This window comes from Pseudophryne corroboree, chromosome 9 (genome assembly GCF_028390025.1).
Source record: "Pseudophryne corroboree isolate aPseCor3 chromosome 9, aPseCor3.hap2, whole genome shotgun sequence".
Taxonomy (NCBI): Eukaryota; Metazoa; Chordata; class Amphibia; order Anura; family Myobatrachidae; genus Pseudophryne; species Pseudophryne corroboree.
The window spans coordinates 109,592,433-109,620,347 of record NC_086452.1 but is presented as its reverse complement, the minus strand read 5'-3'; the positions used below and the strand labels follow the sequence as shown (position 1 = coordinate 109,620,347).

General features: G+C 42.6%; 1 protein-coding gene across 13 annotated transcripts in view; it reads right to left on the bottom strand.

Annotated features, from left to right (window-relative positions):
• The window catches only part of RALGPS2 (Ral GEF with PH domain and SH3 binding motif 2), a 359,193-nt gene that overhangs the window by 75,989 nt on the left and 255,289 nt on the right, over positions 1-27,915 (bottom strand). For all 13 annotated transcript variants that reach the window (XM_063939732.1, XM_063939731.1, XM_063939736.1 and 10 more), the window contains 2 exons: positions 10,874-11,011; positions 1,449-1,539 (listed from right to left, as the gene is read on the bottom strand). In XM_063939732.1, the coding sequence (XP_063795802.1) occupies positions 1,449-1,539; positions 10,874-11,011 (229 nt within the window). The remainder of the gene's footprint in view (positions 1-1,448; positions 1,540-10,873; positions 11,012-27,915) is intronic.

Sequence of the window (27,915 nt, the reverse complement as noted above, 5' to 3'; positions counted from 1 at the left end):
AATGCTGCTCAGCGCTTTGCAAATGCGGTGCATTGCGCACAGTGACCCGTCGGCTGACTTCACTTTAGGCAGAGGGGGCCACCGCTGACTCCAACCGCCGCTGGAGCCCAGGATATCGGATCAAATCGCCAGAAAGGTAAGAATTCATAAACTGCTACTTATCATACCTACATATCTCTAATATCAAACTGATGCGATGTATAGTGACAAGTAACAATTCAATTTTCAATTTCTACATGAATAGACCACTAGGTCTTGACACGTCGAGCGGATGTAGAGGGCTTTATAGGCGAGGGTGAGCAGCTGCTCTAATTTTGTGATTTAATCTCTTAGGTATGGACTTGATGAATCCTGTTTGCCAGGTGCAAGGAAACGCAAGTATACAGCCAACGTTTCACCTCTAGTAGACCACATTGCAATTTATCATCTATTTTTCATTTTAAAATACTCAATAAATATTACATAAATGCAAACGTATTCGAGGAAGAACAGCTGTGCTCAACAGCAGGAAAAGGGTTCCTGACACTGTTTCTGAAACATTAAATAATATCAGACAATGTTGTAAAGCTGCTTACCATCTACTGCTGCCAGAGGAACAGAATAACCTTTAACAGACAGGTGGTTAATTCATAGTTTATGAACAGATTCCTTTTTTTACTCAAAATAATCATAATGATTAATAACTGTGCATCATAGCAGGTGTAGTCCAATAATAGTAACAGAACACTGACAACTGGTAAAATGCCAGAAGACAGAACTGTTTGGAAACAATGGGAGTCTAAGTACTTTAATTGGAAGCGATTTTCTGCATTCATTACTAAAGGATCATGGAACCACAGCTCATGTTAATCTTAAGAAATGGTTAGTACATGACTACTTTTTTTTTAGGACAGCAGATGCGGAATTATTCTGGATGAGCAGTCGCCATGCAGTGGAAATACTATTGTTTCGCATGGTGAAGATTCCATTTAGATTAGGGCAGTACGGATGGTGTAATGGGTAGCATTACTGCCTCACAGCACTGAGGTCATGGGTTCAATTCCCGCCATGGCCCTAACTGTGCGGAGTTTGTATATTCTCGCCATACTTGCGTGGGTTTCCTCCGGGTACTCCGGTTTCCTCCCACAATCCAAAAATATACTGGTAGGTTAATTGGATCCCAACAAAAAAATTTTTACCCTAATTTGTGCTTGTGAACATGTGATAGGGAATATAGATTGTAAGCTCCACTGGGGCATGACTGATGTGAATGGGCAAATATTCTCTCTGTAGAGCGCTGTGGAATATGCGTGCGCTATATAAATAACTGGCAATAATAAGCTCCAGTAATAGGAAACTCCAACATAACAAGGATAGATATCTTTTGCGAGAGGTAAAGCTCTATGGTGCTGCAAATAGGAGAGAAACGTGAAGGCAGACACTAGTCACACACTGGGTGTCACACTTACTTGTAATTATCGTCCTCTACAAACTTCTGAAGCTCCTCAATGTACCGCACAGAGTTCAGGTACTTCTGGACATGGGGCAGCAAGTGGATTTCTGAGCAAAGACAGAACAGAAAGTTATAACTACTGCCCCACGAACACCACAACCAGTACATGTATATACTTATCACCTTCCACTCAGTACTGTCCAGGTTTTTCATTAATGTGCAATAATTCTACATACAGTTACAAGCAAAAGTTTAAGGGGATCAGTATGATTTACCGGCGGCCGGGATGCCGGCTGTCATTATACAGACAGCAGAATCCCAGCTGCCAGTATGCCGGCATCGGGGCGAGCGCAAAGAGTCCCCTTGCGGGCTTGGTGCACTCTATGGGTGTCTTGGACACCCACGAAGGTGTGGTTCATTAGGTCGACATGAGTTAGGTCGACATGGAATAAGGTCGACATGAGTCTTTAAAAATAAAAATTGTGTCGTTTTCTTCGAAAAGTGACGGGGAACCCCAATTAGTACACTGTGTTCGCTCACCATGCTTCGGACAGGTTACCGTTCCCAATTGTAGTCCACGTGGATCGTTAAGTATGAACAAGGTCAAAAAATGAAAAAAAATTGTTAAAAACTCATGTCGACCAAACTCAATGTATGTCGAACTAACTCATGTCGCCCTAATGACCGCCATCACACTCACGAGTGGGAATAGTCCTGTTGCGCCGGTATTCTGGCTGCCGGCATTGGCAGCTGACGGGATTACGGTGTCGGTACCCTGAAAGCCAGGATCCCAACAGGCGGCAAATTAAACGTATACCAGTTTAAGCACCCCTGGTTAAAGTCAGGCTCCGTAAGCCTCTAAGTCTACAGAACATATAACATGTACAAGGTGCAAACCTAAGCATAAAATAGCTGCACCTTTTAATGCACAGTTACTAAGTAAATGTAACAGACTGCTAAAGAAAACAAAATATTGGGCTCAATCCAATTAGTTGTGATTCACTATACACTGCACTTGGGGTACCACCACCGGATCTGCAGATCTTTGTTTGCAACCACATAGGGCTGCATACAAAAAATTGTAAATCTGTAGCGAGATAGGGCCAGGAGGGTGGAGAGTTAAATGTCAATGTTTACATGCTGTCGCAACGACAACTCACCATGCAAGGGAGAGTTACAGTAATTGGATTGAGCCCACTGAATGTGGCATGTGCAGAAGTTTTGGCACACTTCCTGCTGAGCCGTAAACACTTATTTTGCTAAGGTCTCATAACATGATTGACTGTATAGATCTTATATTAAGCTAGGATAATAAATACTTTGATTTTGCAACCTCAAAAGGTTGTTCGGACTACTCAACACCATGGCACCACTGAGTCGCAAAGCAGGACTTGGAAAAAAATGAAAGTGGAGGATATAAAACAGGGGCAGATATAAGAAATTATCTAAACTTGGAATTTCTACTGCCAGAAAGAAGAAAATAAAGCTATTGGGGACGGTTAATGTCCAAGCAAGATGAGGAACACCCAGAAACATTTCAGACAGAACTTTTCGTAAAAACAGATCCCAGAGAGGTGTAGATGAAATAGTAGAGGCCCATGGTACAGTGTGGCTTTTACATAAAAGCACCTACATGGAGTTCTCAGAAAGACATTTCCTAGGAAGTCCGCACAAGAAGCCAACATGCAATATAATACTGAGGTAAGACAGATACATTTGTTCTGATGAAACACATTACACATATATTGAACCCTATATCATTTTCAAAATATTATATACTAGCTGGGATACCTGACCTTGAAGTACATCTGCAGCCTTCAGTTTCTTTTTCATTGTCCTCACCTATAACCCCATTCCATTGATTTTTAAAAGGACCCAACCGTTAGCCAACATGGCTTTAGGCGTGAAAGGGACCTACATAGCCATCTCTACTGCGTATGTAAACACTTAACTAAGCACTGAGTTATAAATAATGTGGTTTGTTTTTCCATTAGGAGCCAGAATGAAAAGGCTGTTGGAAGCTCCCACTCTTGAACATGACACATACAATGGGAAAAGCAAGGAATCAATGCCAGGAATATTTTCACATCATCTTTTTGCTTCCTGGTTCCCATCTCCAATTAAGTAAAATTGAAGGTAATTATGATTCTCATTGGGAACTGGTAGCAGTGATCTTACTGTATAGTAGACTTGACCCTGAACTTTAAATTGGAATCATCCACTTGACCTGTTTGCTCCAAAGGACGTAATTTGGAGAGCAGTGTTATATTTTCAAATGTCTCAGCAAAACCCTTTTGATTTATTGTGGGAATTCAAATAGCGTTGAAATCGCAGGAATTTGCCATTTTTGCGTCTTTTTGGACACAAAAATGAACTTTTCATGGGTATGCACGCTACCGCGATTTGCCCTATTCAAATGCAAATGTGCAAAAAATAAGATTTTACTTACCGATAAATCTATTTCTCGTAGTCCGTAGTGGATGCTGGGGACTCCGTCAGGACCATGGGGATTAGCGGCTCCGCAGGAGACAGGGCACAAAACTAAAGCTTTAGGATCAGGTGGTGTGTACTGGCTCCTCCCCCTATGACCCTCCTCCAAGCCTCAGTTAGGATACTGTGCCCGGATGAGCGTACACAATAAGGAAGGATATTGAATCCCGGGTAAGACTACCAGCCACACCAATCACACCGTATAACTTGTGATCTGAACCCAGTTAACAGTATGACAAACGTAGGAGCCTCTGAACAGACGGCTCACAACAATAACAACCCGATTTTTATTTTTTTTTGTAACAACAACTATGTACAAGTATTGCAGACAATCCGCACTTGGGATGGGCGCCCAGCATCCACTACGGACTACGAGAAATAGATTTATCGGTAAGTAAAATCTTATTTTCTCTGACGTCCTAAGTGGATGCTGGGGACTCCGTCAGGACCATGGGGATTATACCAAAGCTCCCAAACGGGCGGGAGAGTGCGGATGACTCTGCAGCACCGAGTGAGAGAACTCCAGGTCCTCCTCAGCCAGGGTGTGCCCCTGACCAAGTAGCAGCTCGGCAAAGTTGTAAAGCCGAGACCCTTCGGGCAGTCGCCCAAGATGAGCCCACCTTCCTTGTGGAATGGGCATTTATATATTTTGGCTGTGCCAGTCCTGCCACAGAATGTGCAAGCTGAATTGTACTACACATTCAACTAGCAATCGTCTGCTTAGAAGCAAGAGCACCCAGTTTTTTGGGTGCATACAGGATAACAGCAAGTCAGTTTTCCTGACTCCAGCCGTCCTGGAAATCTATATTTTCAGGGCCCTGACAACATCTAGCAACTTGGAGTCCTCCAAGTCTCTAGTAGCCGCAGGTACCACAATAAGCTGGTTCAGATGAAACACTGACACCAACTTAGGGAGAAACTGGGGACGAGTCCGCAGCTCTGCCCTGTCCGAATGGACAATCAGATATGGGCTTTTGTGAGACAAAGCCGCCAATTCTGACACTCGCCTGGCCGAGGCCAGGGCCAACATCATGGTCACTTTCCATGTGAGATATTTCAAATCCACAGATTTGAGCGGTTTAAACCAACGTGATTTGAGGAATCCCAGGACTACGTTGAGATCCCACAGTGCCACTGGAGGCACAAAAGGGGGTTGTATATGCAGTACTCCCTTGTCAAATTTCTGAACTTCAGGAACTGAAGCCAATTCTTTCTGGAAGAAAATCGACAGGGCCGAAATTTGAACCTTAATGGACCCCAATTTGAGGCCCATAGACACTCCTGTTTGCAGGAAATGCAGGAATCGACCGAGTTGAAATTTCTTCGTGGGGCCTTCCTGGCCTCACACCATGCAACATATTTTCGCCACATGTGGTGATAATGTTGTGCAGTCACCTCCTTCCTGGCTTTGACCAGGGTAGGAATGACCTCTTCCGGAATGCCTTTTTCCCTTAGGATCCGGCGTTCAACCGCCATGCCGTCAAACGCAGCCGCGGTAAGTCTTGGAACAGACATGGTACTTGCTGAAACAAGTCCCTTCTTATCGGCAGAGGCCCTGAGTCCTCTGTGAGCATCTCTTGAAGTTCCGGGTACCAAGTCCTTCTTGGCCCATCCGGAGCCACGAGTATAGTTCTTACTCCTCTACGTCTTATAATTCTCAGTACCTTTGGTATGAGAAGCAGAGGAGGGAACACATACACCGACTGGTACACCCCTGGTGTTACCAGAACGTCCACAGCTATTGCCTGAGGGTCTCTTGACCTGGCGCAATACCTGTCCAGTTTTTTGTTCAGGCGGGACGCCATCATGTCCACCTTTGGTCTTTCCCAACGGTGCACAATCATGTGGAAAAAACTTCTCGATGAAGTCCCCACTCTCCCGGGTGGAGGTCGTGCTGAGGAAGTCTGCTTCCCAGTTGTCCACTCCCGGAATGAAAACTGCTGACAGTGCTATCACATGATTTTCCGCCCAGCGAAGAATCCTTGCAGTTTCTGCCATTGTCCTCCTGCTTCTTGTGCCGCCCTGTCTGTTTACGTGGGCGACTGCCGTGATGTTGTCCCACTGGATCAATACCGGCTGACCTTGAAGCAGAGGTCTTGCTAAGCTTATAGCATTGTAAATTGCTCTTAGCTCCAGTATATTTATGCGGAGAGAAGTCCCCAGACTTGATCACACTCCCTGGAAAAAAATTTTTTTCCCCTGTGTGACTGCTCCCCAGCCTTTCAAACTGGAATCCGTGGTCACCAGGACCCAGTCCTGAATGCATAACTGTGGCCCTTTAGTAGATGAGCACTCTGCAGCCACCACAGAAGAGACACCCTTGTCCTTGGAGACAGGGTTATCCGCTGATGCATCTGAAGATGCGATCCGGACCATTTGTCCAGCAGATTCCACTGAAAAGTTCTTGCGTGAAATCTGCCGAATGGAATCGCTTCGTAAGAAGCCACCATTTTTCCCAGGACCCTTGTGCAATGATGCACTGACACTTTTCCTGGTTTTTGGAGGTTCCTGACTAGCTCGGATAACTCCCTGGCTTTCTCCTCCGGGAGAAACACCTTTTTCTGGACTGTGTCCAGAATCATCCCTAGGGACAGCAGACGTGTCGTCGGAGACAGCTGCGATTTTGGAATATTTAGAATCCACCCGTGCTGTCGTAGAACTACTTGAGATAGTGCTACTCAGACCTCCAACTGTTCTCTGGACCTTGCCCTTATCAGGAGATCGTCCAAGTAAGGGATAATTAAGACGCCTTTTCTTTGAAGAAGAATCATCATTTCGGCCATTACCTTGGTAAAGACCCGGGGTGCCGTGGACAATCCAAACGGCAGCGTCTGAAACTGATAGTGACAGTTTTGTACCACGAACCTGAGGTACCCTTTGTGAGAAGGGCAAATTTGGACATGGAGGTAAGCATCCTTGATGTCCAGGGACACCATATAGTCCCCTTCTTCCTGGTTCGCTATCACTGCTCTGAGTGACTCCATTTAGAATAGGTCTCACCGAGCCGTCTGGCTTCAGTACCACAATATAGTGTGGAATAATACCCCTTTACTTGTTGTAGGAGGGGTACTTTGATTATCACCTGCTGGGAATACAGCTTGTGAATTGTTTCCAATACTGCCTCCCTGTCGGAGGTAGACGTTGGTAAAGCAAACTTCAGGAACTTGCGAGGGGGAGACGTCTCGAATTTCCAATCTGTACCCCTGGGATACTACTTGTAGGATCCAGGGGTCCACTTGCGAGTGAGCCCACTGCGTGCTGAAACTCTTGAGACGACCCCCCACCGCACCTGTTTGTACGGCCCCAGCGTCATGCTGAGGACTTGGCAGAAGCGGTGGAAGGCTTCTGTTCCTGGGAATGGGCTGCCTGCTGCAGTCTTCTTCCCTTACCTCTATCCCTGGGCAGATATTATGGGGACGAAAGGACTGAGGCTGAAAAGACTATGTCTTTTTCTGCTGAGATGTGACTTGGGGTAAAAAAGGTGGATTTTTTAGCTGTTGCCGTGGCCACCAGGTCCGATGGACCGACCCCAAATAACTCCTCCCCTTTATACGGCAATAGTTCCATGTGCCGTTTGGAATCTGCATCACCTGACCACTGTCGTGTCCATAAACAACGTCTGGCAGATATGGACATCGCACTTACTCTTGATGCCAGAGTTTCGCATATATAGAAATGCATCTTTTAAATGCTCTATAGTCAATAAAATACTGTCCCTGTCAAGGGTATCAATATTTCCAGTCAGGGAATCCGACCAAGCCACCCCAGCGCTGCCCATCCAGGCTGAGGCGATCGCTGGTCGCAGTATAACACCAGTATGTGTGTATATACTTTTTAGGATATTTTCCAACCTCCTATCAGTTGGCTCCTTGAGGGCGTCCGTATCTGGAGACGGTAACGCCACTTGTTTTTATAAGCGTGTGAGCGCCTTATCCACCCTAAGGTGTGTTTCCCAACGCGCCATAACTTCTGGCGGGAAAGGGTATACCGCCAATAATTTTCTATCGGGGGAAACCCACGCATCATCACACACTTCATTTAATTTATCTGATTCAGGAAAAACCACATGTAGTTTTTTCACACTCCACATAATACCCTTTTTTGTGGTACTTGTAGTATCAGAAATATGTAACATCTCCTTCATTGCCCTTAACAAGTAACGTGTGGCCCTAAAAGGAAAATACGTTTGTTTCTTCACCGTCGACACTGGAGTCAGTGTCCGTGTCTGTGTCGACCGACTGAGGTAAAAAGGACGTTTTAACGCCCCTGACGGTGTTTTAGACGCCTGGACAGGTACTAATTGGTTTGCCGGCCGTCTCATGTCGTCAACCGACCTTGCAGCGTGTTGACATTATCACGTAATTCCTTAAATAAGCCATCCATTCCGGTGTCGACTCCCTAGAGAGTGACATCACCATTACCGGCAATTGCTCCGCCTCCTCACCAACATCGTCCTCATACATGTCGACACACAAGTACCGACACACAGCACACACACAGGGAATGCTCTGATAGAGGACAGGACCCCACTAGCCCTTTGGGGAGACAGAGGGAGAGTTTGCCAGCACACACCAAAAACGCTATATTATACAGGGACAACCTTTATATAAGTGTTTTTCCCTTATAGCATTTTAATATATATATACATATCGCCAAATAAGTGCCCCCCCTCTCTGTTTTAACCCTGTTTCTGTAGTGCAGTGCAGGGGAGAGCCTGGGAGCCTTCCCACCAGCATTTCTGTGAGGGAAAATGGCGCTGTGTGCTGAGGAGAATAGGCCCCGCCCCCTTTTCGGCGGGCTTCTTCTCCCGTTTTTCTGAGACCTGGCAGGGGTTAAATACATCCATATAGCCTCCAGGGGCTATATGTGATGTATTTTTAGCCAGAATAAGGTATTATACATTGCTGCCCAGGGCGCCCCCAGCAACGCCCTGCACCCTCCGTGACCGTTGGTGTGAAGTGTGTGACAACAATGGCGCACAGCTGCAGTGCTGTGCGCTACCTTCATGAAGACTGAAAAGCCTTCTGCCGCCGGTTTCTGGACCTTCAATCTTCAGCATCTGCAAGGGGGGTCGGCGGCGCGGCTCCGGGACGAACCCCAGGGTGAGACCTGTGTTCCGAGTCCCTCTGGAGCTAATGGTGTCCAGTAGCCTAAGAAGCCAATCTATCCTGCACGCAGGTGAGTTGAACTTCTCTCCCCTAAGTCCCTCGATGCAGTGAGCCTGTTGCCAGCAGGACTCACAGAAAATAAGAAACCTAAAAACTTTTTCTAAGCAGCTCCTTAAGAGAGCCACCTAGATTGCACCCTGCTCGGACGGGCACAAAAACCTAACTGAGGCTTGGAGGAGGGTCATAGGGGGAGGAGCCAGTACACACCACCTGATCCTAAAGCTTTAGTTTTGTGCCCTGTCTCCTGCGGAGCCGCTAATCCCCATGGTCCTGACGGAGTCCCCAGCATCCACTTAGGACGTCAGAGAAATGGGATTACCGCGAAAATTGGTGCCAAAAGTGAAAAATGTGTAAATCTGTCCGTGCATCCCAAAAAAGATAAACTAACATCGGACAACATTATAAAAGATTATTATTGGTTATAATAAACTTATTTCTGGTACTTAAATTGGGTCAAATGGCTGTTGTATGCATTTTTTTTTTTTATAAATGTAAAAAAAATTCTAGAAAGCTATTTTTTTCCAGCAGAATAAGTGCTACAGTGAAATATGGGGTACATAAAAATGGGTATAAGTACTGTATATATTTGGGTCATTATAGGGGACTTTTTTTTTTATAAAGTGGAAACAGACTGTTTACTCCCACCTGCAAGTCTAAAACCACTTGTCACACTCATAAAGCACCCCAATGTACCTGTCCCATACCTTGTACCCCAATTTCCATCAATTTGTACTTTTTCACCCCAAAAATGACATCATTATCGGCCAATTAAAAATAAAATAAAAAATTCTATGTGCTTAATTAATCATTCAGGGCACTGACTCAGGGTTTCAGAACCAAATCCCGACATTTTTAACTTAAAATATGGATTTTCCCCAAGTTTATCACCTGCTCAGAGTTGGCGACTTGGAAACTTGTGGTAAAATTACTGCAAAAAAGTTTTTGGACAATTGAATAGGCACTTTTGTGAATTTACCGCGATTCACAGTAAATTTGCATTTTTGTGGCTAATTGAATTCCCCCTATTGTGTGTTCCAGCAACCAGACACTTAAGTGGCTCAGGTGGGTCCAAGAGTGGTAGGAGTCTCACCTTGCCCCCACAGCAACACATAACAGGTGCTTCTCTATCCCCATGTCTTAGCACTGCAGTACATGCATTGCCTGGACAAGTCCACAATATTTTCCCCAGGGTGCATCTCATACTGGTAAATTGCATCTTAGTCATGTGCCTTTCCTTCGCTTACACTATATTATACTCAATGTTCCCTGTGATGGCACCTAACCCGTGGTTTTCTGTATATGCCTTGTATTTGGTCCTGTACGGTTTCAAACTGTAAGTGCTTCTTTCTTGTTTTGCTCATTTGTTTATGTACTATGTAATGGGTGCTGCGGATCCCTTGAGGCACCACAGAAATACAAGAGAGTAACAGTGAACTGCATAATAGATGTGTAGGTGTGTGTGTGTGTATATATATATATATATATATATATATATATATATATATATATATATATATACACACACACACACACACACACACACAAACGTTCAAGTGGCCTGACAGCCACTTGAACGTTTGTTTATTTTAATTTGTTCCAGTTTTCCCACAAGTGCAGAGTTTGAGTACCAGTGCTGAAGCATTCAGGTGTTTGAGGACTCAGGAAAGGCTGATAGACCCACAGAGAAGCCAATAAGTTCTACATTACTCAAAAGGACTCCTAGTGGACAAATAGACTCTGCAGCCTAAACTCCTCTGTGCCCACTTGATAACGGAATACCCACCATATTCACAGGACTGCTGCAGGTCAGAGATTATTCTCAGGATGTTATTCATTAGGTTAGATCTCTGCTCATTCTCTAGGATACTGCCGGTAGATGGGTATGCAGAGTCTATGTATGTGAGGTCTGAAAGGTATATACCTGTAAAGAGACAAGGAAACCATTTTCTATGAGATACTCTGTAGAACATATGCAAGTCATACACTTAATGCAACACAGCTCACTCCCATCTTAGTGGGGATTCAGTACAGCCTTTTGATGTGTGTAACCATATGCGGCTCTGACATGGAAAGCTTTTCACACATGCGGACTAGTTTATACAAAAACGTCATTCAGATAATGAGAACGGAATTGTGAATATAACACCCAGAGACCGAGCAAGAGCTTAAGAATGATGCAATATCCCATTCATGGGTAACATGATCCAGCAATATAATCTTACGTTCATGGGTCAGTGCCTCTCAAGTGGCCAAGTGCTATAATCAGAACTCAACGTGACCTTGGGCAAGTGATGTCACATCCTCTCAGGGTAATAATGGAGGGTAATAAGTTCTCCAACACAGGGTATCAATGTCCAAATATTACATATCTGTGTGATAAACTACTATTGCAGGTAACATTTCCAGATAATGTGTATGTAGTATAACTGTGGGAAAAGTATTCACACTAAACAAATGAATAAGTAAGCTATTGGCCTCAAGGGCGTAGCTACCATAGGTGCAGGCAGTGTAGCTGCTATGGGGCCCAGAGCTGGGAGGGGCCCACTTTCCCTGTCAAGTTGCATGTGATATAGGGGCTCTTACAAACTTTTGACCTACAATATATCTAGTTATACCCCTGGACCTGCTCATTGTAATTTGTTATAACATTAACTGGAGAGCATTGTAATGTTGCCTAATATGAACTGAGGCACTGTAATGTGGCACAATATGGAGTGGAGGCACTATAGTGTGGCATAATATAAACGGGGGGCACTGTAATGTGACATAATATGAACTGGGGACACTATATCATAAAGTGAATTGGGGGTACTGTGTCACACATATTGCGTACTGGGACAGCTCTACAGTGTGACATAATGTGAACTAGGGCACTTTTATGGTTTATAAAATAAACTAGGCACTACTATGGTTTATAAAATAAACTAGGCACTACTATGGTTTATAAAATAAACTAGGCACTACTATGGTTTATAAAATAAACTAGGGCACTTTTATGGAGCATAAAATTAATAATTGCCGCAGAAAGGTGTCTCTCTAGAATCAGTGGGACAGGGGGCCCTTTAAAATGTTGCTATGGGGCCCAAAAAGTTCTGGCTACGCCCCTGAATGGCCTGCATAGTGGTCTTAGTATGGGGTATTTATAACACAAATAGTATAACTCCTAATAGTCTCTCACCCCTAATTATTCTTATTTTGGGGATTCAATACCAATAATTTATTATGTGCAATGGCAGTGCAACCTCAAACTCACTAACACAAACAACAAGCAAACAAGGAAGAAAAAAAATGAACATTAAATATGGCGCATTGTAAGACCAATAAATGTAGTTGTGAGTTTAACCTAAACTGGTCACTATACAGCAAATACCTCTTCTTTATTAATGCATACGTTTTACCGAATATAGATTCCAGTTGTGTACAATACAAATAATGCCATTAACATACCTTAATGCAGTGTTTCCCAAATCCAGTCCTCAGGGAACCCTATCAGTGCATGTTTTCCAGATCTCCTTGCTGGAGTGCAGGTGTTTTCATTACTGGCTGACATTTGAAAACACCCAAAGGTGGCGCTAATCATTTCTTGTGTGATTCTGTGAGGAGACCTGGAAAACATGCACTGAAGACGGGTGTTGGGAAACACTAACCAAGCAAAATAAAAAAAGATACAAAAGAAAGAATCCTTGCAGTGTGTACAGAGAGAATGACAGCCCTTGTTGCCTTGTTCTACAGTTGTTTTATTATTTATGCTACGTGCAGTATTTCAGGATAGATATTCGTATAATGCTCGTTTTAATGTTCGGTTCTTGCTGATCTCTACAACTTCTGGTTTCAGTGTGGGTATGGTGTGTGCTCACTGTGTGAGCTTACTCCATACTGGGGTGGGAGGCATATAGATATTATTCTGTTATTCTCCATTCAACGTTATATATGGGGCCTCCTTTTATCAAATTTCACACACATACAAATAAATTGGATCAAATGCAGTGTGCTTATAACTCACTGTTAATTAGACGTTGAATGCTAACAGTTATTCAGGGAAATCTTACAGAGCTAGCAATTTTCCTTAGAAGAAAGCTTTGCTTTATATTCCTTATTCATCTATTTCTCCTGCTGCTGCATACATGCACATTGTATGGAGACCTTAACGTCAACCAGAAAACCGCCAGATATGTGCATGCAAATAATGGGTATACAATTACAATAGCAACTTCTGTTAATGTTCTACCACTGCAACCAGTAAATGCACGCAACATTTTTAAAGTAAAGGTTTTCTTTTGTCATTCGTTCCAGAAACAAATTAAAGCAAATAAAAAATCCACATGTCAAAAATGACATCTCCTGTCTTCTGTACTCTGGAAACCTTTGTGATGTAAATCACACACAAACACACCAATCATGAAGTATGTTTTATCACCATGAATTTCTGCAGTATTTTAAGGGGAAAATAAGGGCCAGAGGACAATAAAATTAATAGAGCATTAAAAAATAAAATTATGTAATCAATACAACGGAATTAGATTTCAACACCAATGGCATTATAAAGTCATACCACCACCTTCTCAAGGGTCTGACGTCTCATTTTTGCACAGTGAAGGGCAGTAGTTCGTGTCACCTAACCCAGATGTTGCAGCCTTTGGGTACAATACCCACAGAACTGGTTGTCTATATGGAGAGCTTTGACGTGTTATATATTTATAGAAATATCACATCAAACGTCAAAAATCATAAATAAAGCGACAAAGTGAATGATCACAACATTATATAGATAATAATTACACTATTCAGAAATAAATTATGAGGGTGCTTTACAGACAATTTAATCTCAAATAAAATTGTGGCAGTAGATGGACTCAGGGAGCTGTGAAATTACAATCATTAATTAACGGAGTCTTAAGATTTAAACATCATTGTCCTTCAATATCCTAATATACATTTGAGTTGAACATAGACATTTTTATCTTAGAACCCTTTGTACAAACATGAAACATGGGGAGATCCTATTACAGACTTGACAAGTACGCAGTATCACTTAATTATTGCCATTCAATCCTCCCACACACTGACTACATAGAATGTTTCAAATAACGGGTGACCAGGATTAGACAATCGCATTTGTGACTGATCACTTAAGAGTCGGCTGCATAGCTTTAGATTGGAAGGGCATAAATAAGGCATAATCTTACACTGCAAATGATCGTAAAAGGAGGAGATAGAATATCTACATGAATTCTGAAGTTCTTCAAGCTAAAGTCAACTCAGTCAATATAATGTATTGCTACCAAAATAATGACATCATCCATAACACTAAGCATACTATGACTATTGTAGGATAGACGCCTTAAGATATATGTTATTGCACATATCATATCAGTCATTCATTTTCTGTGACATGTAGTTCCACAGAAATAAACCATGCTTAGGAGCCACATAAAAAATCTGAAGTGGATCCGATTAATCTTTTTTAAACTTTTTTTTAAACAAGAAGTGTATATGTTTGTATTTGGAGTTGCAATTGCAATACGTTTTATATGTATGTGCAGAAATATAGATTTTAGAATTAAAAACAAAGTTTTTATGAGTTTTCTCGCCTGCTGAGTCTTAATTCAGTCACATTGGTGTTCCTTTCATATATATAGCACTGATGTGGTGTGTGGACATTTCAAGTACACACATCGTGGTGTGTTTTTACTCTTTCAGTTTGTTATATCAAGTGGGTGAGTCCAAACCCACTTTGGATTACAGCAGCTGCTTGTATTTGAATAAACAGTCAGGTCCATAAATATTGGGACATCGACACAATTCTCATATTTTGGGCTCTACACACCAGCACAATGGATGTGCTTTAACTGCAGACTTTCCACTTTAGTTTGAGGGTATTTACATCCAAATCATCAGGTGAACGGTGTAGGAATTACAACGGTTTCTATATGTGCCTCTAACTTATTAAGGGACCAAAAGTAATTGGACAATCGACTCAAAAGCTAATTCATGGACAGGAGTGGGCTATTCCCTCATTATTTCATCATCAATTAAGCAGGTAAAAGGTCTGGAGTAGATTCCAGGTGTGACATTTGCATTTGGAATCTGTTGCTGTCGACTCTCAATATGAGATCCAAAGTGCTGCCACTATCCGTGAAGTAAGCCATCATTAGGCTGAAAAATCAAAACAAACCCATCAGAGAGATCGCAAAAACATTACGTGTGGCCAAATCAACTGTTTGGAACATTCTTAAAAAGACACCAAAAGACCCGGAAGACCACGGAAAACAACTATGGTGGATGACAGAAGAATTATTTCCCTGGTGAAGAAAAACCCCTTCACAACAGTTGCCCAGATCAAGAACACTCTCCAGGAGGTAGGTGTATATGTGTCAAAGTCAACAATCAAGAGAAGACTTCACAAGAATGAATATAGAGGGTTCACCACAAGATGTAAACCATTGGTGAGCCACAAAAACAGGATGTCCAGATTTGAGTTTGCCAAACAACATCTAAAAAAGCCTTTACAGTTCTGGAACAACATCCTATGGACAGATGAGGCAAAGATCAACTTGTACCAGAGTGATGGGAAGAGAAAAGTATGGCGAAGGAAAGGAACTGCTCATAATCCAAAACATACCAACCTCATAAGTGAAGCATGGTGGTGGTAGTGTCATGGCGTGGGCATGTATGACTGCCAATGGAACTGGTTCCCTTGCATTTATTGATAATGTGCTGACAAAAGCAGCAGGATGAATTCTGAATTGTTTCGGGCAATATTATCTGCTCATATTCAGTCAAATGCTTCAGAATTCATTGGACGGCGCTTCACAGTGCAGATGGACAATGACCCGAAGCATACTGCAAAAGCAACCAAATAATTTTTTAAGGCAAATAAGTGGAATGTTATGCAATGGCCAAGTCAAATCACCTGACCTGAATCCGATTGAGCATTCATTTCACTTGATGAAGACAAAACTGAAGGGAAAATGCCCCAAGAACAAGCAGGAACTGAAGACATTTGCAGTAGAGGCCTGGCAGAGCATCACCAGGGATGAAACCCAGCGTCTGGTGATGTCTATGCGTTCCAGACTTCAGGCTGTAATTGACTGCAAAGGATTTGCAACAAAGTATTAAAAAGTGAAAGTTTGATTTAGGATTGTTTAGTTTGTCCCATTACTTTTGGTCCCTTAAAAAGTGGGAGGCACATATAGAAACCGTTGTAATTCCTACACCGTTCACATGATTTGGATGTAAATACCCTCAAATTAAAGAGGAAAGTCTGCAGTTAAAGCACATCTTGGGTTTTTTTCCTTTTTCTTCTTATTCTATTGTTTTTTTATTTTAGTATTTTTCTTTTTTAGTGTTATAGGAGTTTCTATATGCTATGTTACGGTCTACTAGGTGGAGCTATTACTGCTAGATAACTGGGGTGAAAATTAAAAAAAAAAGTCTACTATGCGATATATAACCTGTTTACAGACATTAGTTTTTTTTGGTTTTTTTTTGTTCCTGGCACCGTGAGCTTGGTAACTATACGGGAACGAATGTACATGTGATGTAATATATCCTGTAACTGAGATTCACATATGCTCTAAACTGTTGTAATGCGTATCCTGTACTACCTGATTTCTCATGTATAATGATTTGTCTGTATTGCCGATCCTTTTTCGAATAAAATTTTTCTATTTTAAAAAAAAGCACATCTTGTTTGTTTCATTGCAAATCCATTGTGGTGGTATATAGAGCCCAAAATATGAAAATTGTGTCGATGTCCCAATATTCATGGACCTGACTGTGTGCGTGCGTACGTACGTACGTACGTACGTACGTACGTACGTACGTACGTACGTACATACATATATATATATATATATATATATATATAATAAGAATTTACTTACCGATAATTCTATTTCTCATAGTCCGTAGTGGATGCTGGGGACTCCGTAAGAACCGTGGGGAATAGCGGCTCCGCAGGAGACTGGGCACATCTAAAGAAAGCTTTAGGACTATCTGGTGTGCACTGGCTCCTCCCCCTATGACCCTCCTCCAAGCCTCAGTTAGGATACTGTGCCCGGACGAGCGTACACAATAAGGAAGGATTTTGAATCCCGGGTAAGACTCATACCAGCCACACCAATCACACCGTATAACCTGTGATCTGAACCCAGTTAACAGCATGGTAACAGAGGAGCCTCTGAAAGATGGCTCACAACAATAATAACCCGATTTTTGTAACAATAACTATGTACAAGTATTGCAGACAATCCGCACTTGGGATGGGCGCCCAGCATCCACTACGGACTATGAGAAATAGAATTATCGGTAAGTAAATTCTTATTTTCTCTTACGTCCTAAGTGGATGCTGGGGACTCCGTAAGGACCATGGGGATTATACCAAAGCTCCCAAACGGGCGGGAGAGTGCGGATGACTCTGCAGCACCAAATGAGAGAACTCCAGGTCCTCCTCAGCCAGGATATCAATTTTGTAGAATTTTACAAACGTATTTGCTCCTGACCAAGTAACTGCTCGGCAAAGTTGTAAAGCCGAGACCCCCTCGGGCAGCCGCCCAAGATGAGCCCACCTTCCTTGTGGAGTGGGCATTTACAGATTTTTGGCTGTGGCAGGCCTGCCACAGAATGTTCAAGCTGAATTGTACTACAAATCCAACGAGCAATAGTCTGCTTAGAAGCAGGAGCACCCAGCTTGTTGGGTGCACACAGGATAAACAGCGAGTCAGATTTCCTGACTCCAGCCGTCCTGGAAACATATATTTTCAGGGCACTGACAACGTCTAGCAACTTGGAGGCCTCCAAGTCCCTAGTTGCCGCAGGCACCACCAATAGGTTGGTTCAGGTGAGACGCTGAAACCACCTTGGGGAGAAACTGAGGACGAGTCCTCAATTCCGCCCTGTCCGAATGGAAAATCAGATAAGGGCTTTTTCAGGATAAAGCCGCCAATTCTGACACGCGCCTGGCCCAGGCCAGGGCCAACAGCATGATCACTTTCCATGTGAGATATTTTAACTCCACAGATTTAAGTGGTTCAAACCAATGTGACTTTTGGAACCCAAAACTACATTGAGATCCCAAAGTGCCACTGGAGGCACAAAAGGAGGCTGTATATGCAGTACCCCTTTTACAAACGTCTGAACTTCAGGGACTGAAGCCAGTTCTTTTTGGAAGAAAATTGACAGGGCCGAAATTTGAACCTTAATGGACCCCCAATTTCAGGCCCATAGACACTCCTGTTTGCAGGAAATGTAGGAATCGACCCAGTTGAATTTCCTCCGTCGGGCCTTACTGGCCTCACACCACGCAACATATTTTCGCCAATTGCGGTGATAATGTTTTTGCGGTTACATCCTTCCTGGCTTTGATCAGGATAGGGATGACTTCATCCGGAATGCCTTTTTTCCTTCAGGATCCGGCGTTCAACCGCCATGCCGTCAAACGCAGCCGCGGTAAGTCTTGGAACAGACAGGGTCCTTGCTGGAGCAGGTCCCTTCTTAGAGGTAGAGGCCACGGATCCTCCGTGAGCATCTCTTGAAGTTCCGGTTACCAAGTCCTTCTTGGCCAATCCGGAACCACGAATATAGTGCTTACTCCTCTCCATCTTATCAATCTAAGTACCTTGGGTATGAGAGGCAGAGGAGGGAACACATACCAGAGCGTCTACAGCTTATTGCCTGAGGGTCCCTGGACCTGGCGCAATACCTGTCGAGTTTTTAATCATGTGGAAGACTTCTGGGTGAAGTCCCCACTCTCCCGGGTGGAGGTCGTGCTGAGGAAGTCTGCTTCCCAGTTGTCCACTCCCGGAATGAATACTGCTGACAGTGCTATCACATGATTTTCCGCCCAGCGAAGAATCCTTGCAGCTTCTGCCATTGCCCTCCTACTTCTTGTGCCACCCTGTCTGTTTACGTGTGTGACTGCCGTGATGTTGTCAGACTGGATCAACACCGGCTGACCTTGAAGCAGAGGTCTTGCTAAGCTTAGAGCATTGTAAATGTCCCTTAGCTTCAGGATATTTATGTGAAGTGATGTCTCCAGGCTTGACCATAAGCCCTGGATATTCCTTCCCTGTGTGACTGCTCCCCAGCCTCGCAGGCTGGCATCCGTGGTCACCAGGACCCAGTCCTGAATGCCTAATCTGCGGCCCTCTAGAAGATGAGCACTCTGCAACCACCACAGGAGGGACACCCTTGTCCTTGGTGACAGGGTTATCCGCTGATGCATCTGAAGATGCGATCCGGACCATTTGTCCAGCAGGTCCCACTGGAAAGTTCTTGCGTGGAATCTGCCGAATGGGATTGCTTCGTAGGAAGCCACCATTTTACCCAGAACCCTTGGGCATTGATGCACTGAGACTTGGCTCGGTTTTAGGAGGTTCCTGACTAGCTCGGATAACTCCCTGGCTTTCTCCTCCGGGAGAAACACCTTTTTCTGGACTGTGTCCAGGATCATCCCTAGGAACAGAAGACACGTCGTCGGAACCAGGTGCGATTTTGGAATATTGAGAATCCAATCGTGCTGCCGCAACACTACCTGAGATAGTGCTACACCGACCTCCAACTCTTCCCTGGATCTTACCCTTATCAGGGAATTGTCCGAGGAAGGGATAACTAAAATTCACTTCCTTCGAAGGAATATCATCATTTCGGCCATTACCTTGGTAAAGACCCGGGGTGCCGTGTACCTCGTTCGGGCACAGAGATCTAACTGAGGCTTGGAGGAGGGTCATAGGGGGAGGAGCCAGTGCACACCAGATAGTCCTAAAGCTTTCTTTAGATGTGCCCAGTCTCCTGCGGAGCCGCTATTCCCCATGGTCCTTACGGAGTCCCCAGCATCCACTTAGGACGTTAGAGAAATATATACATATATACATCAATTTGTTTTGATACAGCGCATCAATTTGTTTTGATACATCAAGCAGTGTATGCATGGTACGGTGCATACATTGCTACTAATTAATTTAGTTGTATCGCTTTCATTTTCTGTTACATGATCCAGCATTACAAACCATTCATTGGACACAAAAATGCCATTTACATGCGATCAGATCAATTCACCCCAGCCTTTCCTGCAATACATATGTCCGTGGCTTGATTAAAAAAAACAACAAAAAAAACTTATTATTATTCATTTATTCAATATAGCCGACTTCACAGACAATTTTCCTTCCAAAAAAAAAAAAAAAAAAGATCTATACATCAGACTAGTGACCCCTCAACACCTACACTTATAAAAGGAGTACGGTTTTATTCTGATGTTCCAGAAAACATCACTTAAATCAGAGATTCTAATTAATGATTAAAGCATGATCATTAAAATAAAGTACTAGAAATATATGTGGGACACGTTATGCTGTGAATTGTACAATACTCGAGTGCACCATTTACCATATGGGACTCTCTCACTGCCAGTTGTTTGTCAGACGACATGTTCCAACTATATGTGAACTGGCATTAATTTATTTCTTTATGCAATTCTGCAAATGAGGCCAGCATGAGCCTATTTATTCCTAAAATGTGGAACTGTTTGCGCCTCTGATACACACACAGTAGTAAGTGGGACGTTGGCTTGTAATGCAGATGTTACCGCCAGGGTCATCTGCCTTCTCACTGAAGTTTTATGGTCTCTGCAGACTATGGTAAATGATTTCTGCATACATGTGGTCTCATTTATAGTGGCCCCTCTGATTTAGTCCTACTTATAAAAGCTCACAGTTATACTACAACACTGAACCACACACAAGTGTTAGGTCAGAATAAGGTCATTGTAATAAAGACAGAAAAAGTAAAAGCTATTGCAATAATGCATATGCATCTTTTTTATTTTTTGTTATTACTATTTGTGTTTATGTACTGTAGCTCTAAAAATAAAAACAATATACATGTGTGTCCTCATACATCATTGCTGCAGTTGTGTCAAACAGACCCTCTCTGGGCACACCAGGTCATACATAGTATTTGAGGTTGAATAGAGGCAAATTGCCCATCATGTTCAACCTGCTTTAAGTTGTGATGATTCTACATACTTGCTGAATAATGTTTTATGACTGGTTAGCTACTATAACTCATGTTACCCCCGGATTAACCACGTTGATATTTTAAGTATTATAACCTTGGATAGCTTTTTCATTCAGAAATGTATCCATTCCTTTTTTAAATCCAATTACAGAGTCCGCCATTACCACCTTCCCTGGCAGGGAATTCCACATCCTGATTGCCCTAACAGTGAAGAACCCTTTCCTCCGTTGCGTTCGGAACTCTCTCTCCTCCAGTCGCAGCGAGTGCCCACGTGTCCCAAACTGTGTTCGTTTAATAAATAATTCCTCTGATAACTTTGTGATGTCCCTTTACATATTTGAAGATATTAATAATATCTCCTCTTAGGCGCCTCTTTTCTAGTGTATACATATTCAGCCTAGTAAGTCTTTCCTTATAGTCTAGTCCTTCTAGGCCTTTAATCAATTTAGTAGCTTGCCTTTGAACACTTTCGAGTTCACTGATGTCTTTTTTTATACAATGGTGCCCAAAACTGAACACAATATTCCAGGTGCGGACGTACCAATGCCTTATACAGCGGCATGGTTACATCCGAGTCCTTTGTCTCAATTCCGTTTTTCATGCAAGCTAGCACCTTCCTTGCCTTCTATACTGCGTTTTGACATTGTGTACGGTTATTAAGCCTATTATCAATAAATACACCCAAATCTTTTTCCAACTCTGTTTCCCCTAGGCGGTCCCCATTTAATATGTAGGATGCAAGTTTGTTTTTAGTCCCAAAATGCATAACCTTGCATTTATCTGTATTGAACCTCATTTTCCATTTAGATGCCCAGAGTTCAAGTTTAGATAGATCATTCTGCAAGGACTCCACATCCAATTCTGAATTAATTACCTTACACAGTTTAGTATCATCTGCAAAGATTGACACTGTGCTTTCCAGGTCTATTTCTAGGTCATTGATAAATGTTGAACAGTAGTGGTCCGAGTACGGATCCTTGTGGTATTCCGCTGACTACTGGGGACCAGGTTGAGGACTTCCCGTTGACCGCTACTCTCTGTACCCTGCTATCCAACCAGCTGCTTATCCATGTGCAAATAGTTTTTCCTAGGCCAATCTCCTTTAATTTGATCATCAGTCTCCTGTGAGGAACTGTATCGAAGGCTTTTGCAAAATCTAGGAAGACCACATCCACTGCTTTTCCTTGATCAAGATTATTGCTCACTTCCTCCTAGAAGCTAATTAAGTTAGTCTGACATGACCTGTCCCTCACAAACCCATGCTGGTTCTTGCTAATAATCCTAGTGGACTTTAGATACTCCTGTATGACGTCCCTTAGAATTCCTTCCAATATTTTCCCTACTATAGATGTTAAACTAACTGGTCTGTAGTTTCCCGGAAGATTTTTGGATCCCTTTTTAAATAATGGCACTACCTCAGCTATACGCTAATCCTTCGGTACCATGCCTGATCTAATTGAACTATTGACAATCAAGTATAGGGGTCGTGCTAATTGTGAACTAAGCTCCATAAGAACCCTCGGGTGAAGTCCATCAGGACCAGGTGAATAATTAATCTTAATTTTGCTTAGTCTCTCCCGGACTACTTCTTCGCTTAAGTATCTAACCATGAATCATTACTGTCACAATTGTTATGCTCTACTCCCACTATCAGTATTCACTGGTGAATACTGATGAAAATAATTTATTCAGTATTTCCGCTTTTATTTCGTCATCATTTATCAATTCTCCTAATTCATCTTTTAATGGACCTATATTCTCCTTTTTAACCTTTTACCGTTTATGTATTTAAAAAACTTTTTAGGATTGGTTTTACTCTCTATAGCTATTTGCTTTCATTTTCCATTTTAGCTTCTCTTATTGCTTTTTTGCATTTCTTATTACACTCTTTGTAATACTTGAAAGACTCCTCCTTTCCATTAGATTTAAATGCTTTGAAACCACGCTTTTTTTTTATCCATTTCTGCCTTAACCTTCTTGTTAAGCCACATCAGTTTGAGTTTAATACTCCTGCGTTTACTGCCCATGGGAATAAAGTTATGAATATTGCTATCCAGCAACCCTTTTAAAACATCCCACATTTCCGAAGTGTTCTTGTTATTAAACAGAACCTCCCACTCTATGTCGTTAAATGCACCTCTAAGCATACTGAAATTAGCCTTCCTAAAGTTAAAAGTTTTGGTGGAACCCCTGTAGCTATGTTTCCTGAAACTGATGTTGAATGTGATCCTATAGTGATCATTGTTACCCAAAGTCTCCCCAACTTTAGTGTTTGATATAATGTCCACATTATTAGTAATTACTAGATCCAGGGTAGTTTTACCCCTAGTTGGGTCCTCGACTAATTGAAACAAGTAGTGATCCCTAAACATATTAAAGAACCTGCTGCCCCTCACTTTAGCACATGAATCGTTACTCCAGTTTATATCCGGGTAATTAAAATCCCCAATGACAAGGATGTCCCCCAATCCCGCAGCCATTTTGATTTACTGCAATAGTTGCTCTTCCTCATGTATGCTAATATCCGGCTGTTTGTAGCACGTGCCTATGACTAGTTTTTTTGCATCAATTCCCCCACTTGAGATTTCTACCGATAGTGACTCCACATTATCGCCAGTCTCCTCACAGATAACCTCCTTTAGGTATGGTTTAAGTGATGGTTTAACATAAAGACATACACCTCCTCCTCTTTTGTTAGCCCTGTCCCTCCTAAAAAGAGAATACCCCTCCAAGTTAACAACCCAGTCGTGAGTCTCGTCCCACCATGTTTGCGTAATACCTATAATGTCATACTCAGCCTTTGATGCTAACAATTACAATTCCCCCATTTTACCTGCTAGACTTCTTGCGTTTGCAAGCATACATTTTAGTTTATCGGTTCCTTTATTTGTTTGTTTTCCTAAAGATTTCCCATCCTGGTTAACTAGTGCATCCGTAGAGTTACTGATACAGACTGTCCTTCTCGCTCCCTCTCCAACCCCACCGTACTTAGTATTGCCCACCTGAGAAAATGTTAGCATCTGCATCATTTTTTTTTTCTAAATGAAAATGTGTCTTAATCACAACGTGATGCGGCTAGGATGCTCCAGGAGATTGTGCTAATTAATTTTCATATGCGACACTTGTATATTGTGTGTGATGGAGTCTATGAATACCTAGGAGTGTAGTATTGAAGGTTGTCCACACTTAGGTCGACAGTGTCTAGGTCAACCACTTTTGGTCGACAGTAACTAGATCTATAGGAAGTCTAGGTCGACATGTTTGTTTTTGTGTAGTTTTCACCATACAGTGACCGGGAACCCCAGTTAGTGCACCGCCTTCACTCGCCATGCTTCAGGCAAGGTGCCTTGTTCCGCTACCGCTATGCTCGGCACAGGCTACCGTTCCCAATCGTAGTCCACGTGGATCGTAAAGTATGAAAAAAAACAAACTCATGTCGACCTTCTGGCCTGTCTACCTAGAATATGTTGACCCAGAGACCCTGTCGACCTAGTTACGGTCGACCAATAGTGGTCGACCTAGATACCATATGTATATGGAGTGCTTTTTCCAATACAAGTTCCGTTGTGCTCTGTATACAGACTCTGTCACACACAATATACAAGTGCTCGCTCGCGTCAAGTATCTCACACACTGCATGGCATATTGAGGCTAGATCTATGAGGACACTTCTGTAAAAGCCTCTTCAAGAAAATAACTGATTTGGAAATGATTGTGTAATATCTTGGAGCTCACAGTTTAGTGACCATGAGAGCAGTCCTACCAGGGATTTCAGTATGAATTACCGGCGGCAGGAATACCGGAAGTCAGTATACCGACAGTGGCATCCCAGTATTCCAGCGGCGGGGTGAGCGCTAGAAAGCCCCTTGTGGTCTCGCTGCGCTGCGGAACGATGGTTCACTGTGCTTGACACAGGTTATATTCTCCCTCTATGGGTATCTTGGACACCCATAGGAGGGAGAATAGCCTGTGGCACCGGTATTCTGGCAGAGGCATTTCACCGCTAGTCGGGATTCCGGCGTCGGCATTGTGACCACTTGGATCGACACTCACTGTATTTTAACTGCTTCTCCTACCAGGGAGTGTGTGATTTAAACAGCTAAGACGACACATGAAGGCAGCACCGTTAGTGTAGTGGTTGCCACCAAGACCTTATCTGAGTGTAGTTTGTCTGCCCAGTGTGTGTGTGTGTGTGTGTGTGTGTGTGTGTGTGTGTGTGTGTGTGTGTGTGTGTGTGTGTGTGTGCGTGTGTTTCCTCAGGGTGCTCCAGTTTAATTACGCAATTCAAAAACATACTGTTAAGTATGCTGGATTCTGGGGGGGGGGAAAAAAGGAAAAAAAGAGAAAAGAATCTTAGTGTGTATGTGTCAAGCCTTGGAAAGAAATAAAGTACCAGCCAATCCGCTTCTAACAGTCATTCTACAGGTAGTGTATTAAAAATGGCAGTATGGAGCCTATTTGGTAGTTTCTCTCTCTCCACTTTCTCTCTCTCGCCAAGATTTGATAGATCTCACCCATAGATTGTAAGCTCTATTAGGCAGGGACTGATGTAGATGACCAATATTCTCTGGAAAGTGCTGTGGAATATGTTTGTGCTACATAAATAATGTAATAAATAAAATCATTACTATTAATAATACTGGTAATAAAACTAACAGATTTCTATGCAGTTTGTATCTGTTGTGTTTAATACGTCACAGCATATTAAAATTAAAATTCCATATCAATGTGTTATATTAACCACAGCAATGTTAGAGCAGAGACACGGTATACAGAAATGTGTTGCATAACTGCGGTTACTGTACAGTGTTTCTAAAAATTCCTACCTGGTTTTCGTATTCTTTCCTGTATCACCACATGCGGTGGAAAATGTCATCCATCGCATACTCTGTGGTTTATCATCATGTACAGTAGTAAAATCTTCAGATGAGAAAATCACAGCAATTTTGCTCCCATCTGAGCTCACAGGGCAGAAGTGGCACCAAACGATTCACGCTATGTGATTCACGCTATGTGATTCATGTGTGTGTGTGTGTGTGTGTGTGTGTGTGTGTGTGTGTGTGTATATTAGAAAGCACCATGACTCAAACGAGGAGAAGTACTACAAATAGAACTGTGAGAGCAAACGTTTACAGTTCATAGTAACCGCTACACAATTTACTCCTAACCACAGATGAGCATTATACATTTGCTCCAAGAAAAATAACTTTATGGCCACAAAGCCCATGGCATCCAATTAGTACAGCCAGCGGTATCCCTGGGAAATATCGCCACCTTCAGGTGATTCTTCCCAAGCTCAACAGTTTCCATTGACAGATTACAATCTGTATAGCGCCTGCTGTTCGTCCAGTGAGAAGCAATAATAATTATTACTGCAGCCCATTGGACAAACAGCAGGAGCTTTACACACAGCAGCGTTATACAAGCTATCAATTTACCAGCAAAATTTCCTTAATGGTGCTGCCCGACCTGTAATACCCTCATGTCATCTGGGAGTAAGAAAGTTTATTTGCAGTTTCTTATTTTTCCCTGGAGTTCTCCTTTAATCTGCTTATGAAGGCATCTATGAAAATGTTGGCTTTTGCAATCAATTAGGAAAGCAGTAAAAGTTACTTTTCCCAAAGAGACCTTTACTTTTTCTTCTGATCAATAGCCTCAAGTAGTGCCGATACCTTCCTTAATACAGAAACTCAGGTTCCAAGAAATCCAAGTCCAGAGATCGTTTATTTATGCTATGTTAACAAAACGCATGCGATCCATTTTCTTTTTTTGGCATCAGTTAGTAAAACAAATGTTGAATACCCATGTTAAGGTTCTCTATATTTTTACAGTAAAGTTAGGGAGCCACAAGGTGTCATGTTTGCACGGCAGGGGCCCACTGAGAGCTGACCACAAGCTTCTCTGTCCATTAAAACATGTGGTTACTAAACAGCGGAAATATACGTTGAGTTCTGTTTCCTCAGAGCAATTTTCTGGCCAGCTTCTCAATCAATACATCCTTTACTGTAGTTCTAAGATGAATTAAACAGATGACGTGAGGCCGAGAAATCACACAAGCCTTGCCTGGTAATATAATGTCAGTCCGGTGGAAAAATTATCCAAAGAACATATATGTACCCTTATTTGTGTGATGCTATTTCCACATGAATAGCTTAAAAAAAGAAAGAACAAACAGGCTCTTCAAACCAATACGTGGCCAATAAATCATTCTGTAATCTCTAAACCAGTGATTCCCAAACTGCGTGCCTAGGAACCCTGGGGTGCCGCGAGGCTCTTGCAGGGGTGCCTCAGGTTTGAGGTCCAGGACCAGATCAAATTATTTATGGTCACAGTGATAGCAAAACCAGTGCTAGTGGTTGCCAATCATAAACCATGTGGACAATCAAAGGCAAAACTGTTCACCCCCACATAACTGACCCGAAGGATGACAGGTAGGCACAATTTATTTAATTTTGTTCTCAAATGTATCAATAAAAAAAAAATAAAAAAAAAAATTATCCTAGTAGTGCCGTGACAAAATTGCTAATACACTAGGGTGCCATGAATCAAAAAAGTTTCGGAACCACTGCCCTAAGGGCTTCCAGGAAAGTGGGTGATCAGCAGGTAAGATGAAAACAGAAAATCACCAACATTCGGAATTAGGCAATCACAGGGTACTTAACAAATACCAGCAGACGCAGGGGCAAATTTAACAACTAGAGATATTCTTGTTATCACTCGTTACAAATGATAAATGGTGCTCCAGTCAACCAGCTCCTGCCATTTTTCAAACACGACACTTAGGAGCCGATTATCTGGAGCACAGCT